This window comes from Rousettus aegyptiacus, unplaced genomic scaffold (genome assembly GCF_014176215.1).
Source record: "Rousettus aegyptiacus isolate mRouAeg1 unplaced genomic scaffold, mRouAeg1.p scaffold_m13_p_3, whole genome shotgun sequence".
Classification (NCBI taxonomy): domain Eukaryota; kingdom Metazoa; phylum Chordata; class Mammalia; order Chiroptera; family Pteropodidae; genus Rousettus; species Rousettus aegyptiacus.
The window spans coordinates 130,765,944-130,781,809 of NW_023416306.1; the positions used below are offsets into that span (position 1 = coordinate 130,765,944).

Genomic DNA, 15,866 nt, shown 5'->3' on the forward strand with positions numbered 1-15,866 from the left:
AGAGGCACTACGGAAATCCTGGCAGGTTGTGGTTTGGGGCAACTTGGTCACCACAATTGTCAGTTACTTCCGTTTGATATTAAAAGGACTTTGTTGTCGGCATACAGATTATCAAATATGATTGTGTCTTGACCCAAGAACGTGTAACATAGACAGGAAGTTATGCCCAACTAGTGGCTGTGCATTCTTCCTTCAGGAAGTCTCTTGTGAGCTTAGCCATGCCTTAATCCAACCCATATACTTCGGCTTCTCTTAGCCATGGTGTGGCGTGTTTTTTCAGTATTAACATATGTATGTCTCCCCAAGTGGTATTCAATCTGTCCCTTGATGTTTCTCATTTATTTCCTCTAGATGTAGCATAGTGCCAACCTTACTTATCAAGAACTTGTTGATCAATCAATATGAAAAGACCAAAAATGGATCATTGAAAAGAACATCCTACCTAAAATTTCAGTTTATTGATAAAGGGCCAACTATGTGCCAGACATCACTAGATTCTAGAGAATCTAACTTGAATATGGCAGAACCCCCTCCTCCAAGAGACTCATATGTTCAACCATTTAAAGAGTTGGCAAAGGAGGTTTTGCTCAAGTTGGATGAGGACCTTGAGGTTTTGCCTGACATTCACCAAGCCCTGGTGTGATGCCTATAATTGTTGTCAGATCCCCAATTTCATGTTCAAATTGAGATACTCATCTCTTACTTCTCTAGGCACTTCCCACAAGTGTAAAGGTATTTCCTCCCATAGCTCCTTCCTCTACAGCTGGACAGAAAATATTTCACTTGTTGCCATAATTTCTAAATAGAAACAGAAATCATCTTCCAGCTCTCCCCACCCCTGTAGAATGGTCTGTATTTCCTTAAGGGCCTGCCCTTCATTGTATTTAAGGAGATGTACCACCCCTTTTTGCATCATCTGCCAGAAAATTACAGCGTTGCTTTAGGATCTATAATCGAGAGAGATTTGTTTCCTGTGGCTCTTGAAAGAAGCCACCTCAGGGCTCCTGTGTTCAAAATGAAGAAAGGTCAGCAGAGGAAATAAGCGAGTAAAAGCAGCCCCAATCCATCATTTCTGAGTCGTTCTCCCGGAAACACAATACCTGGCAACTAATGGAGGCCTTTTGGAGCATTTAAGAGTGGCTCCTTGTGGCCCAGGTGGAACCAGCCAGGCTGTGCTAGGGCAGTTGGAGTGGCTAGAGTCCTATGTGGGAAAGGGCGCTCCATTCTCCTGCCGGTGCTCATGCTGGGAGGCCCCGGTGGTGCTGCATGTCTGATGAGATGTTTTTCTCTCTAGTTCCGGACAACTTAGGGTCTGAGAGGCTGCAGGTCTCCCTGAGCCTTCTAGCTCTCACTGCACATTTCTCACCTCCACTCTCTAGGTGGGCTCCATCCCCGCCAATGCCGTGGACGACGGACAGTGGTCACAGGGGCTGATTTCTGCTGTGAGTCACCTTCTCCTTCTACCCTATTTGTTTTTTGGATCCTCCGAGGGAGCTTTGGGCCTTGGGTCACTTCTCTGTCGACTGTCCCCAGGCTCGGATGGTGGCAGCTGCAACCAGCAGTCTCTGTGAGGCGGCCAATGCTTCTGTTCAGGGACATGCCAGTGAAGAGAAGCTCATCTCGTCCGCCAAGCAGGTTGCCGCTTCCACCGCTCAGCTGCTTGTGGCCTGCAAGGTGAAGGCCGATCAGGATTCAGAGGCCATGAGGCGGCTACAGGTAATGGTCACTGATGCTGGTGGGAAAATACTCCTGCTGGAGCGGGTAAGTGTCGCCAGAGGAGACAGTCTCACTTCCTTGGCATGACCACCAGGCCTTTCATCAGCCAACTCTGTCCCACTTTTCTCATTTTCTGTCACGTGCAGCCATGCGTCCTATACCCCGCTGCCCACCAAGCTGACATTCTCCACATGTGCCTTCTGGCCTCATGCCTTGGGACCCTGTCTCACCCAGAGTATTCTGGCCCTCCTCCCCACCAGCCCAGCCTAGTGAACTCCTACTTGTCCTCTGCGACACAACTTGAAAGCCACCTCTCCTGGGAAGCTTTCCCTGACTCCTTTGTCTCAAGCAGCCAGTCCCTCCTCTGTCCTGACAGAGCCCCCAGCCAGAGCTGCCTTCTTATGGCTCCTGTCACCGGTACCACCATATTTATCTTTATGTGTCTTTGACAAGGCTGGGATCTTCTTAGGCACAGGCGCCACATCTTTATCTTTGCATCTCTCACACCTAAGATGGTGCCTGTTTCAGTGGAAGCCCTCGTTCACTGTTTGCTAACGAAGGGAATGAAAGGATTGAGGAATTCATATGAGACTGTTGCTAAGGTTTCCCAGAGCCCAGAGAACATGCCTATGAAGTTAATAATAGACTCCTTGCCAATACATATGTTTTCCTGATTGCTTCAATTGTAGAAGTGTTTTAAACACACTGAAGGAAATGTTTGGATGAAAAAAATCACATAGCCTCAACATCTTCACATGTCAAATGTTATCATTTTTCTCTTCCTGTTTTTATCTGTATACAAAATAATTGTGTCTAGTTGTAATCATATCAAGAGACATTCTGCTTTTTTTCACTTAACATTTATCATGCATATCTTTTTCCTTGAAGAAAAAGCTTCATAACTTCTCTATGCAAAGCTAACTGGTCCATTCTTCATGAGTCTCACTTTTAATGATTGCATGATGTTACATCAACTGATTATGCCAGAATTTTCCTGTACTGTGGACATTTTGTTTCCAATTTTCTACATTTTTATTATGTGTTGTAATACAGACTGTTGGTGTTCTAAAAATATGTTTATATAAGTCATGAATAATTTCATAAATGGCAGAAATATTTGAATAATTCCACCAAAACTCGGAACTCTCAATTTACTTTCCTAAAGTACTTTTCTGTTGGGTTCTCCTGAGTATCTCTCTGACCCTCCTCCCTCACCTTCATTTGACTCCTGGGCTAAAACCAGGGGGAGACTGGGGAGCTGCACACTTGCAAATGCGTGGCTCATGGGTTTGGAGAACACTTCTGAGGAAAACATCCTGAGTTGAGAGATACCTGGGTTCAAGTCCTGCCTCCACCACGTATTAAGTACATGATCTTACACAAATAACTCAGAACTTTTCAGGCTTTGATTTGCCTCATCTATAAAATTGGAATAGGGGTATCTACACCGGCTCTTCACATGTGAAGATAAGGGCCAAGACATAAACATGCTTTTGTAAGTCCTGAGGACTTACACAGACATAACACAGCATCACTCTTATTATCATTGTTGCCGATTTCAACTGGATGCTCCAATGTCATATCTGAGTTACTTACAATGACCCAGAGGTTCTCTGGGGCTAGACAGACCTATGTTCAAATCCCAGCTCTATAACTTTCTAGGTACAGGATCTTAGACAAGTTACTTCAGTTTCTACATCAGAAAAGTAGACTAATGACTTCTGACCTCACGAAGCTATTTTGAGAATAAGCACATGATGACTACTTGTCAAAGATTAATTGGCTTCCCCTTCACTTCTTGTGCAAGCCCGCATTGTCCCTACTGGTCACTTTACCAACCAGATAAGCCAGTTAACTTTGAGAAAAGCTCTCAACTTTCTGATGTCTAACCTTTGACACCGAGTCTTTGACACCGAGGGTGCTAGGCAAGGAATTTGAAAGGTTTAATGAAGCCTTGACCACCATTAGAAGAAGATCCCAAACCTCAGGTGGCAGAAGATAAGTCCTCAGTACCGTGCTTCATTAGGAGTAAGCCAGTGTGGGCTGCAGCCCTTACCGAAGATCTAGACTTCACCCTGCAAAGCTTTTCTTCACCTCCTTGACCATGTGGTATAAAGCCCAGCCGTGACTGTAAAAGCATCTCTGTAAAGCCCTCAGTTACCATGGGGGTCCCTACCCTCTCATGCAGGGGTAGGTTGTGCTTTCATAGCCATTCATTTCCTCAAAAAACATTCAATGACTACCAACACTGGGCAGCCAGTATACCAGGTGCTGGGAATCCAAAGATTCACGTCACAGTCTCTGCTCCCAAGTTACTCCCTATGTGTGGTAAAGGCTGCAGAGAAGCCAGTATGGAGCACTCCAGGAGCACTGGGGGCAGGGTGGATCAAGAAAGCAATGTCCGAGCCAAGTCCTCAAGTGTGTCTAAATTGAATGGGGCAGGGACAGGTGGTTTTCTGGACCAAGGAGGCAGCCCTGAGTATGCTTCTGTTAACACACACATCGCAATGCCATAATCATTTTATTTACAAAATTGTAATGCCCCTCAAAAAATCTGTGTTCCTTAGGGGCCAGGAACTGGATCTCATTCATCTGTGAATGAACTTAAGTTAGGTAGGTGCCAATGTTGGTAGAATCAGTGGATGGATGGATGGACAGATGGACAGACTGACAGAAAAAGGATCCTAACTAGAGAGGACATCTGTGTTATAATTGGATGATAAATTGATTCATAGTCTCATGAACTGTACCTTCATGTCTGTTCTTATTAGATCCAAATGGCTGTTTCTAATGATATCATGTGTGTTTTGTTCCCTCTCCAGGCGGCAGGAAATGCTGTGAAAAGAGCCTCAGACAATCTTGTTCGTGCAGCCCAGAAGGCAGCATTTGGCAAAGCTGATGATGATGATGTTGTAGTGAAAACAAAATTTGTAGGGGGCATTGCTCAGGTTTGTGATCATAGAGATCATTGCATAGTAAAGGCTCTGAAAAGGCCCACAGGAAAGAAATCTATTTGGCTTTCTCGAACGCAAACTTAACTTTTTCACACAATGTCTATTGTCTAATATTCCTCATATTGTTCTTTAGAAGCAAGAAATAAATATGTGAAAATCATCCAGTAGTTAAGGACTCCAGCTTTAGTTTCAAGGATATTTGGGCCAGGTCCTGCTCCACTAGCTGAGGAACTTCAGGGGACTGGGCCCCATCTTTCAGCTTCAGGTTTCTCATTGAAAATAATGTACATTCAGTGAGGAGTACATCACACTGTTGCCACAAAGATGATGTGATGCTCCATGTGAAGTGCGTACGCCAGAGCCTGGTACATAATAGGGATGCAGTAGATGTTTGCTGTTAAATCAGAGGCCAGAGTCCACTTATTTTCTTGGGTCAACTGGGTCATTGATTTCAAAACTCAAACTGTGGACCAGGAGGCTCGTCTCCAGAGCAAAGAATGCTTATTCCTAGTGCATCGCTATAGCAGAGGCTGTGGGAGCTCATGAGACAGGCAGTGGAGTGGGGTGGGGGGCAGTTTCCTGGTGCATTTTAGATCCATCCAGCTTGCTGCTTTTCTCCTAGATTATCGCCGCTCAGGAGGAAATGCTGAAGAAAGAGCGAGAACTGGAAGAAGCAAGGAAAAAACTGGCCCAGATCCGCCAACAGCAGTATAAATTCCTACCCACTGAACTGAGGGAAGACGAAGGCTAAGGCCAGAGCCAAGATGGCGAGCCCCAGGGGAATGGCTCTGCAAGAATTGGACAGACAGTGTTCCTGAGAGACTGGGCACTTACCCGGAAGCTACCCGCCTTCCCCTGGGGCCAGCCCAGAGTCCTGAGTGCTCATTCTCCTGTCTCTGTCCTGTCGGGCACCAGCTGCATGATCGTGATGTCACACGGTACAGTGTCCCACCCACAGCTCCTCTGCCACCTCCCCCTCATGCCTCATCATATCTCAGGAGAGAGGGGCGCACATTTCATGGACTGTTACCAAAAAAGAGAAGTCAGTATTATGTCGTTCTCAGACACTTGTGCTTTTGTTGGTCCTTCTCTAGGCCTGATCCTGGGCCTTTTGTGAAATCGTAATAGGAAAAAAAATAATGGCTTGAAGAAATCACTGATGCCATAGATATTCAAAGATACTCTTCTCCCTCTCAGGAGAAAGTGGAAGTCGGAGTCGAACACGGTTAGTAAACGCCGGAAACATAAACCACTGTGGACTCCAGGAGGGTGACTAGGGTCGTCCTCTGTGTCTCGAGTGCTGGCTCACCCAGAGGGTGAAGAATTCCTGCTCCTGTTTGCACGCCTTCTTCCCTCAGTGTGTAAGCTCTTTGTACAATCTAGTCCTATCTTGTATTATGTGGCCCAGAAAATTGAACAATTATTTTTTTTCCTCCATAATCCAAAGGGCAGAGGTATGGGGGATTGTCAGGGCTTGGTGAGCAGGGGCTGTAATAAAGTATGTGGGCTCCTTACTCTGCACAGGCTGTTTCGGTTCATACAAATTCATACACACAAACCCATGTCTCCCAGATGACAGTCAATACAACACCCTGTTTAAGCCATTCAGGGTGGCGGTTCAGCTGAAATAAAGCAGGTCCTTGGTGACTCTATCTTCCAACTCCCACATTGGCTCCTCTGCTCTTAAACTGGTCAGAATCCAGGACTGGAACATTTGCTTAAAAATCTGTCACCTTTCCTCCCTCCCAAGAGGGACCTTTTCCCTATGTCTTAATATTCCTAAAATCTGGATGCATCCTAAAATCAATATAAACCTTTAACAATATATTTTCCTTATTACATCCGATAGGTGAAGATATATGGTATTTTTCTGGAGGCCACTTTTCCAGATGTCCGCATATCTCCCCCTCTTTTCTCAGGGCCCGCTCCTTGGAAGGACATTTTAAGACCTTGAATTGACCTTTAATCTGAGCCTTGACTCAAGATAGTACGTGAAGGATGAGTGGCTCGTGGGATAGATCCTAATGCCTGGTAGCAAGTATCTTTGAAAGAATTTGTGGAGGGAAGACAGTGGTGATGGAGGTACATGGTTTTCGAAACTCGTAACTGTGGAAGGCAGCAGTCATTCTTCACTTCTCTACACTAATGTGGTATCACATCTCATAGCTCGTCCACAGTATTTTAAGATGCCACCCGGGGGACAGTTGATGCTCTGGTCCTGAAAAGGTGTCACCTTTAGACTCTCTAGTGCATGTCATGCTTTAAAATATATTAAACTTTTAAGAGTTTCCCATTTTTGGAGCCTTGGCGTCTCGGGGAGCTCACACACTTTTGGCCTGTCCTCTGAGTATAGCCAATACGACTCTTCATCTCTACCCTGGGCTGTTCCCCCTCAGACCTCAGGATGAAAACTGAGGGCCCCGTGGACTGGGGGTTCTCCCCTCGAGACACTGTATAGATGGGCACAGGTGCTTCATGAGACTTAAGAATCAGACCCAAAGGCTGAGAGTCAAACTATGTCAGTGCCTCACATCACAGGACTCTGGGTGGCCCCTCCATTGCCCCCCACTTTGTCTTCCAGGCTTTACGGTTGCTCCTCCCCTTCCACCTGTCCCCTGTCCCATCCTGGCATACCAGGAGCCAGACAGGGGCAGGAAGTGAGTTCCGTTTCTTCCTCAGAGTCATGTAAAATCTCTACTGCAATTAATACAGAAAAACCTCTAGAGACAAACTAAATGGAAAGGCCTGTCCTTTACAAGGCCAGAGAACAGGCATGGAGCAAAGTTCATTTTTGTAGGACCTAGATAAGTATCCTCCTGTCTGGAATGTTCTGTCGCTGGGAACTTCTGGAAGTTAGTTCCCAGTTAACGCCTTGTTTGGCGCTGGGTTTTCATCTGTCCCTTCGCGGTCCACTCTGCATACATGTACATGAATGGCCTCTTGGCTGGCTTGGTCTTCCCTCATTTCATGCAATGGCTGAAGGGCTGTGCTTTGGGGCTTATTTGTAGGTGCTAGGGCAGGTGTCCCCATGGCACTGAGGGGCTCTTCTGATTCTTCTTCAAAGGGAAATAACACAGTATGAGTTGCATTTTGGGTGTGAGTTTTCATTTCGGAGCATCTAACAAAAAGATGGGTTTCAGGATAAAATGGTCCCAAGCATGGAGCACAGAAATGCATCTCTGTGTGAAAGGGGAGCAGGTGTGTGTCCCATAAGGGGAGATAACACTGGGCTGTGAAGCCGTGAGCTGCTGATCTCTGTGTTTAGACATGGCTGTCTGTGAACGTGAAAAAAGGAACCTGAACTGGACTCCAGAACTTCCCAGTGATTTGGGAGTTTGGGTTTTGCTTGGTTCTGTCTTTCAAAAGGATGCTAAAGGCACATTCAGTTTAAAAACCAGCCTTTGTTTAAATTCCGCTGGTATCCAGTTGGGTGCGGCCCTAGTGATCTGTGCAAGTAGGTACCTCGAGTCCTGGACAGCCCTCTGGTTGGGCATCGTGGGCCCCCAGGTTCCTCCAGAGGAACCACGTGGCCTCGGATGAGCCACCAGACCGTGTACCTTATCACAGGAAACCGCATGGGGCTTCTCATAAGTTTTCCCTGCCCGCTCTTTGGGGGTTTTATCAGTCAGTGAGTTTGCAGGCAACCAAAGCCTATTTCTAATTTACCAAAATATTATAACCAAAATTCACTACCCCCAAGAAAGTGTACCCTACCACCAAAGTAGTCCCAAGGCCAAAGCCTCACACGGGAATTAGGCAGCAGGGCGATGGCGGTGACAAGCTGTGGTCTCCATGCTCGGGGGAGTCAAGGGCCCCAGCTGATGTGCTTGTTTCCTCCTTGGAGTGGACCCTCGAATCTCCCCCAGCTCTGAGGTTCTGGGCTCTGGCAGGCCCTCTGGGGAATCTGCCCTTAAGACCCCCACAGAATATCAAAATGTTCAGCTCTCAGACTCCTGGAGGAAGCGTTCCCTTTGCTGGCCGAGGCAATGGCCACCTCTGAGAGCCTTATAGGAACCCAAGGAATTGGGAGGAAATGTTCGCTTCAGGCTAGGAGGCAGTGGAGTTCAGAAACCTAAAGACCCTGACAGCTATGCTAAGGGCTCAGGTCCTACCTTCCCACAGTCTCCTCCAAGTGCCAGGCTCAGGAGGTGGCCTCTGGGGGGAAGGTGTCTTCCCCCAGAGTCCTCAAGTATCACATTCAAAAGTCTCTTAGACATCTTTCTGCTGCGTTTTTTTCTTTTTTTATTTATGGTCATTAGTATCAGGCATATGATAGCTATGTCAACTGATTAAGAAACAGACACGATAAAGAGACATTTCTGTAAAAGAGGTTTGGATTTGGCCTTTCTCTGAACGCACCTCCCAGCCCTCCAATAAGCACCCATGTGTGAGTCAGTCCATCGGTACCTCCTGGCTCCAGGAAGCTGAGTATCTCACTCAGCCACCTGCTCGCCAAGCTGCAAAATCCAGAAGCAAACAGAAAAGTTAAACTCTGCTGTGTGTCATGTCTTTAATGATCTGGTCACATAAATTATTTTTTTTTTATTCACCAGAAATAAAATTTTAAAAGAATGAACCTGCGTGTAAGTCTCATGGGAATGAGAGAGAGGTAGAAGAGACAGGAAAATGTGTCTTCATCATGTGAGAGAGATTTTACTGGGTACCAGCGCCGTTGTTACCAGACATGTGTTAGAGGAGGAGAGTGGAGGTGTGTGTGTGTGTGTGTGAGGGGTGGGACAGGGCAGAGCCAAGGGGTACCACTGAATTCCATACAGCTTGGCTAGCTCTGGAGGAAATTCAAAGAAGAAATAGACCATAAGAAGGAAGATGCATATTGTCCTCTGAAAGAAGCCATCTCCCAGGATGAGTAGCTCAGAGCCCACGGACTGTTTGTGTTGCCTGTTGGAAGGTTGCATGGCTCAGTACAGAGTTCATCTTTTCCTCTCCAAAGGATGTGGGCCTGACGCAGAAAAGTGAGCTTTGCCTCTTGACGGCGAAACCAGAAAAGTAGCTTCCAGGATCACAGCGCTCCTTCCTACGGGGAGGCGTGCAGGTTGCTTGCCAGAGCCCTTCTTTGGGAAAAATCACAGAGAAATGAGAGGTGTTTCTAATCTGCAAAAGTGATTTCAAAGAATCACATTAGCAACAGAGAATCAATCTGTCATGTGTCATGGTATGTCTAACAACTAAGAGGATTGTTTTCTCTCATAAAATGATGGCTTGGAATCTCTAAGCCAATTGGTAATGTTTTTCTCTTTGTCTTAACTAGACCAGGGATGGGACTGCCACCAATACAAAGGTGGGAAGCCTGAGGCAGTCCAGGGAGGAGCGAGGGTAGCTAACATTTCTAGCGTTTTCTGGGTGTGCCGGAGCTAACATTTCTAGGCGTTTTCTGGGTGTGCCGGAGCTGGACACACAGCTCCCTCAGCCCTCAGCATCTCGCCTGCAGTGTGAAGGACACTGGGGTCCCTACCTTGTTCCTGGAGAAGGTCACAGTCCAGGGAGAACAAACTTGACCCAGGGCAGAGAAGAAGGCAGAGCCCTGGAGTTGGGAAAGGCTTTTCAGAAGAGGGTATTTGGCCTGACTCCTAATGAACAGTTTTCCTGGCAGAGAAGAGGTGGGGGCTGGCATTCCAGGAAACATGGCTACACGTGCAACGGCCTGGATCTGTGTAGGGCCGGATTGCTTAGGGCAACAGGAATAGTTCAGGGAGGGCAGGGTTTCTGGCATGGGGCATGTGGCATAGAGAGGAAGGCAGCCAGGAACATACCACAAGGGGCCTTGTGTCAGGCCAGGGCACTTGGAAGTGTTACCAGATGAATCACTCTGCAAGTCCACTTGAAGAAATACTCTGTCCTAGGAGATCTCAACTATTGAAGTATGGAGATGTGCTAACAAAGGTTAGCAACTCACGAGTGAGTTAGGTCCCCGGCTGTTGTGCAAAGGAAGTCCAAAGCAAGGAAAGAGCATGTGAGCGGAGCCTCAGGGCCTCCCCAGGGGGAGACATCACAGCAGGAGAGACTGTGCCTGGAGTCAGGGCAGGCTTTATTCACGGGGGAGCAGACACTTCATCTCTAGGTAGCTAATAGTATACCCTTACGATGTGCCAGGCACAGACCTTTATTGCTCCCATTTAATCCCCACAATAATATGTAAAACATAATACATAAGCATTCTTCTTATCTTCGTTTTATAGATGACAGCACTGAGGCACAGAGTGGTTAGGTAACTTGCCCAAGGCCACACAGCAAACAGCTAGGATCTCCCAATCACTGTTAAGATCACACAGCAGTAAGGGGCAAAGCAGAGACTCAACGCCCGATTATTTTCAAAGCTTATGTTTTTAACCAACATTCTATGGAGAACCTGTCTGAGCCTGGCAAATTGGACAGAATTTAAGCAGGCAGAGGAAGGAGAGGGACGTTGGAGCAGAGGGAACCACATGTGCGTGTGGCAGAGCCTGGGGCTCACTAGAGGGGCTGCTGGGCAATTGGGAACAAGGAAAATGGGGGTGGTGGGGCTGCAGGAGAGGATGGCACATCTGCATGTATAAAGTGAGAAGGATGGTGTCCTGAGGGTAGCCAGGCTAAGGGGTTTGTTTAACAGGCGGATTACCAAGAGCCTGGCTTGCCTTTATTCTTACTTGGTGACTCCAAAATCCATGTTTAGGGTCTTTTCCTTCCAGACCACAATTCTACCCCGAGTCTAAAATACCAGTGCTCAAGGGTAACTCCAATGGTTCAGAGAAATTCAACCATGTGTGCTTTTATTTGAGCATTCTCCACCATGATTGCAGCAGTTTTGCTGTTTGAACTTCCTAAAGTAAGAAGCCCTCTCTGCCTGGGGCAGAAATGCCTTGGCCCCTTGGGAGGGGCAGTAACAGGCTCTAGCACTTGAGGCCCTGTTAGGAGCTTCCTGTTTGCTAGGACCCTTCCCTTCCCTTCCCTTCCCTTCCCTTCCCTTCCCTTCCCTTCCCTTCCCTCCCCTCCCCTCCCCTCCCCTTCCCTCCCCTCCCCTCCCCTCCCCTCCCCTCCCCTCCCCTCCCCTCCTCTCTCCTCTCTCCTCTCTCTCTCTTCTCTATGGCTTATTTTTAGGAAAAGAAGTTTGATTCAATTAATCCCAGAACTGAATGTTTAAAAAAGCTCTCTGGTTCACCAGAAGTTGGCCATGTTCTAGTTGGGGCCCAGAGTGAGAAGGGGTTCGGCCAGGCCCTCAGTACTGCGTTCCCAGCACCCTGTTGGTGCAGGGACCTTGAGGGAAGGGGGTGGGGAGATGGGAGGCAGGAAGGGAGAGGCAAACTGGACAGTGGGTATGAGGGAAGATGAAAAGAGAATTAAATGCAAAGTCTTTCCCTTCAAAGATCTTAGAACTTCCGAGAGAAGGCAGTCCCTGCAAAGGAAGCGAGAACAGTACGCATCGCCCACTATTGCACTAAAGCCCGGGAGGGTACGGGGTGTCTGAGAGGGAGCAGCGACTTGGGCTGGTTTCTTGGGGAGTAAGTGGAGCTGGCGCAGGCCCTCTGAGAATGGGAAGCAGTTAGGCTGGAGCTAGTGGATGAGCAGGGAGAACATTTGGGGTCCAGGCTTGCAGGCAAGAAGAAGGGATTGGAAAGAGAGAACCACAAAGAGGCGTGAAACTAAAGGGACAAGTAGTGGCAGAGTCCGCAGCAGTGGCGCTTTGTGGAATCATCTAAAAGGAAGGAGGGAACAGGGAAGTAGAAAGATGCAGTAAACCCTTCAGGCTGGCTGCCACTCTGCCTCAGGGCCACATTCTTCATGCCTGAGGTCTCACCTGACAGATGGGGCATTTGGGTTGGGTACTGTGAATTGTGAAGCAACCTGACAGCCCCAGTATCTGGGTTGCATCCTGGACGGAGCCATGTTTGCTGAGTAGCTGGATCCTGATCCAGCAGCTCTACCAGTCATGGGCTGTTCCTGGGGTACAGGGACGAAGGCCCTTGCACCCAAGTTTGCTGTCCTCATCTTTAAGCAGCCGGGCTTATTTTGACCCCAGGGGGCAGTGTGGTTCCATGGGACACTAATAATAGACCTTTCCAATTTTCCTGGAGGGAAAAGAAGGCATTTTATTGGCAGATAAATGAAAGAATAGCAGTATTAAAGTTAAACAAATTTATTTCTTAAGACATCTCTACGTATAGCTACTCAGATACGTTGGCTATTTCCAAAAGGAGCATGTAGTATATGGTGTTGCCCGATGTTTTTGGCCTTGGAGCACTTTTTTTTTCCTCCAGTTTATTGTGAGAAATAAGTGTTCCAAGGATCATACCTTGGGAAACTCTATTCTAAAATCCTGTTGGAATTTTTGTCTGTCTCCCCTCCCGCCACCCCAGGACACGCAGCACACTGTCTCGTATTACTAGGTAATATTTCGTCTTTGCAGCAACCTCCTCTAGTCGCAGGCAGGGATCACATCTCGTCACATGTAGCTTCACCAGAACCTAAAACCAAGCTGTGGATATATGAGATATTTCATAATGATTGATTGCCTGGATGATACACTTTAGACCATGCAGTTTACACCCAGTGTTTATGACCTGGGGATCAGCTGTTTGGGACTCTGGCTGATTTGAATAGAAAAAAAAGAAAAGAAAAGAAAAAGAAAAGTTTGTTCCAGTCACCGCACACCACAGCTGCTCCCTTCCTTCCCCACCCCTTCACGTGGCCCCACCATGCCACACAGCAATACTCTTGCTAAAATAGTTTCTCTGAAGATTCCTTTCCTGGTATCCACTTTCTAAAACAGTTGCAAAGAAACACAACTTAATCCTAAATATCCTGAGACCTCCTGGTAACACCCTCCATTGTTCAGCAAAATCCAGAAGACTGTGCTCTAGCCAGAAGCAGAATTGTCGATGAGATGTTGAAAGGACCTCAAAAGGTGTGAGCTGGTCCCTCTGAATGGTGCCCATGGTCCAAATCGCATTGGAATGTCACCTGAAAGAAAAGGGAAAAGCTGGGGTGGGGGCGAAGGGTCTTTACAAATTCAGCGATTCCTTCTGCAGCTCCATTGTCTCAAAAGCACACCTGAAATTCAGCTCTTCAATCCTTCCTTCCCTTTTCTCGATTCACAAGGCAGCACAATGAAGTGAAAAAAACATATGCAGAGCCTTTGAACTTTAGATAGACATGACTTCGACCAAATTATTTTGCTTCCAAGCCTGTGGGAATATGTAATGGACATTGCATTTTCCTCCCCAACATCTACATCCTCCTCCCCCAGGAAGACGCAGTGATATTTTAAGGGAGTTGACCTTAAGTCAAGGGCAAGCCTGATCTGTCCAAGGAGCTGCCGGTGATTGGTTCTGGAATGGGCATACGACCTGATCTGGCCAAAGAGCAGGGAGGAAATGTCTGCTGGAAGCATTAGCCTCTCTCTCCCACATACATCAGTGGCGAATGAAGAAGCCTCTCTGACCACAAGCTGAGCCACCCCCAGGATGGCAGAGTGAAGACAATCAAAGAATCTGTATATTTGGTAACATTGCTGATCAGCTTGTCTAACCTAATTCTTCCGGACTTCCCAATCCCTAACCAAATACATTCCTGCCATGTTTAAGTCAGCCTGATTGGATGTGCTGCCAACAACTGTAACTGGCCCTGGACAAGAGCAGCGTGGGGAAAGGCCTGCAAGCATTCGGCTACCTATTAGGCACTCAGTAAAATTTTGCTTCCCCTTTCCCTCACACCAACTTAAAAGCAATCTTGAAAAAATAGCCAAAGAAAACCCCATTTCTTCCACTTTCGAGAGTTAACTCAAGTGCTCTGCTGTGGGCCTAACATGGTGCCAGATTCATAGTAGGTCTCCAGTAAATTCGAAATACCTCTAGAGTGTGACGTTGGTGATGCTTGGATTCCAGTTTACGGCTTGCTTGATGGGGGCAGAAAATGATAACAGACAAACAAATAATAGCAGAGGTCTCAGTCCTGTTTTCAGACTCCAGGAAGAGAAACTGGAGCCCAGGTCCTCCCCCACTTCCTCCACCCCCAGTCTCCATCTCTGCTCTCAGGGAGACATCTGCCTCTGGTAAGCTACGACGTCTGTGGCCAGTCACCTACAAAGCAAACCATCCAGGGAATGTCTGGTATGTAGGGTATGTGTATGGTGTGGGTTTGTTTTTACTGTTCATCACTCGGCAAGAAAATCCTTAACAATTTTGTCTGGAGGCAGTAGCATAAAGCTGAGGACCCCGGGAGTAGAAGGTACCTGGAGGGAGTGGGACAGTTCTGTCTCTTTTCCTGTTCCTGGGACTGCATGATACTATCCTTGGCTTAATGCATTTCGGTCAGACTCTGGCTTTTTCCTCCAGTCCCCCAACAGAAGTGGAGTTTAAATGGAAGCAGCAGTAGCAGCAAGAGAAAGACAGTTCCTTGGGGAGGGGGATCCCTGAAAGCTAGAGGGGAGAATAGGGCAAGGAGAATGCTGAACATAGATCAATGTACTTCACCTTCAGCGTCTAGCTCCTTTGCTTTGTGCAGGGGACAGAATCTGGCCTGGGACTCCTGAGACCTAAGTTCTAGCTCTAGCCATGTGATCTTGGGCACATTTCTTGACTTCTCGGCACCTGTTTGTTTTCTTGATTAAACAAGCTTCCTGCCGTGATTCCATGGGTCTGGATCTTGGACGTCCTTGATATTTGACAGTAACCAACATTTTGAGCATTAATTATATACTAGGAGCTCTGCTAATTAATTTTTAAGTGTTTTCTTCATCACACTGACATTAATTAAGTGCTTACAATATGCTAACCAGTTTTAAAAATGTTATTTATACCGACCCATTTAATCCTCACAACAATGCTACAAGATAGATACTAACCCTTAACCCCATTTTATGGAGGAGGAAACTAAGGCACAATAAAGTTAAATACTTTCCCCAAGTTCACACAGCTAGAAAACAGCCAATCCAAGATGTGAACCCAGTTAGCTCAGAATTATACCCGCAATCATTGTACTCTATTGTTGTACACTGTTATTTATGTTAAAAAAAAAAAATGAATGGGGGTATTATCTTTATTGAAGGGGCGACAAAACTGAGACCGAGTGAAATCATACAATTTAGCCAACTTTTCAGTAGTGGAGCCAAGAGCTAAACCTAGATGGATCATCCAAAATTTTTCTAAAACCTTGGTGGATTATCCTACCCAAAGAGAGGAGCCTTCGAACTCCGAGGTGATC

At 46.9% G+C, this 15,866-nt stretch overlaps 1 protein-coding gene and 2 long non-coding RNA genes across 4 annotated transcripts in view; 2 read left to right on the forward strand and 1 right to left on the reverse strand.

Moving 5' to 3' along the window:
• Positions 1-6,336, forward strand: part of TLN2 (talin 2) — a 380,704-nt gene extending 374,368 nt beyond the window's left edge. Inside the window, exons 56-59 of the mRNA XM_036239383.1 lie at positions 1,380-1,442; positions 1,534-1,716; positions 4,539-4,664; positions 5,293-6,336. Coding sequence (XP_036095276.1) covers positions 1,380-1,442; positions 1,534-1,716; positions 4,539-4,664; positions 5,293-5,421 — 501 coding nt within the window. The 3' untranslated portion in view covers positions 5,422-6,336. The remainder of the gene's footprint in view (positions 1-1,379; positions 1,443-1,533; positions 1,717-4,538; positions 4,665-5,292) is intronic.
• Positions 6,337-12,769: 6,433 nt separating this feature from the next.
• LOC118600407 lies at positions 12,770-14,659 on the reverse strand. 2 transcript variants are annotated; one of them, XR_004950059.1, is made up of 3 exons: positions 14,513-14,659; positions 13,716-13,849; positions 12,770-13,625 (listed from the first exon to the last, which is right to left on the reverse strand). It is a non-coding gene; the product is annotated as an uncharacterized LOC118600407 (long non-coding RNA). The 2 variants fall into 2 exon arrangements; XR_004950058.1 differs by lacking the exon at positions 14,513-14,659 and adding an exon at positions 13,943-14,094.
• A 43-nt stretch (positions 14,660-14,702) lies between these two features.
• The window catches only part of LOC107508998, a 133,360-nt gene continuing 132,196 nt past the window's right edge, over positions 14,703-15,866 (forward strand). The window contains exon 1 of the long non-coding RNA XR_001596423.2: positions 14,703-14,773. This is a non-coding gene — a long non-coding RNA (uncharacterized LOC107508998). The remainder of the gene's footprint in view (positions 14,774-15,866) is intronic.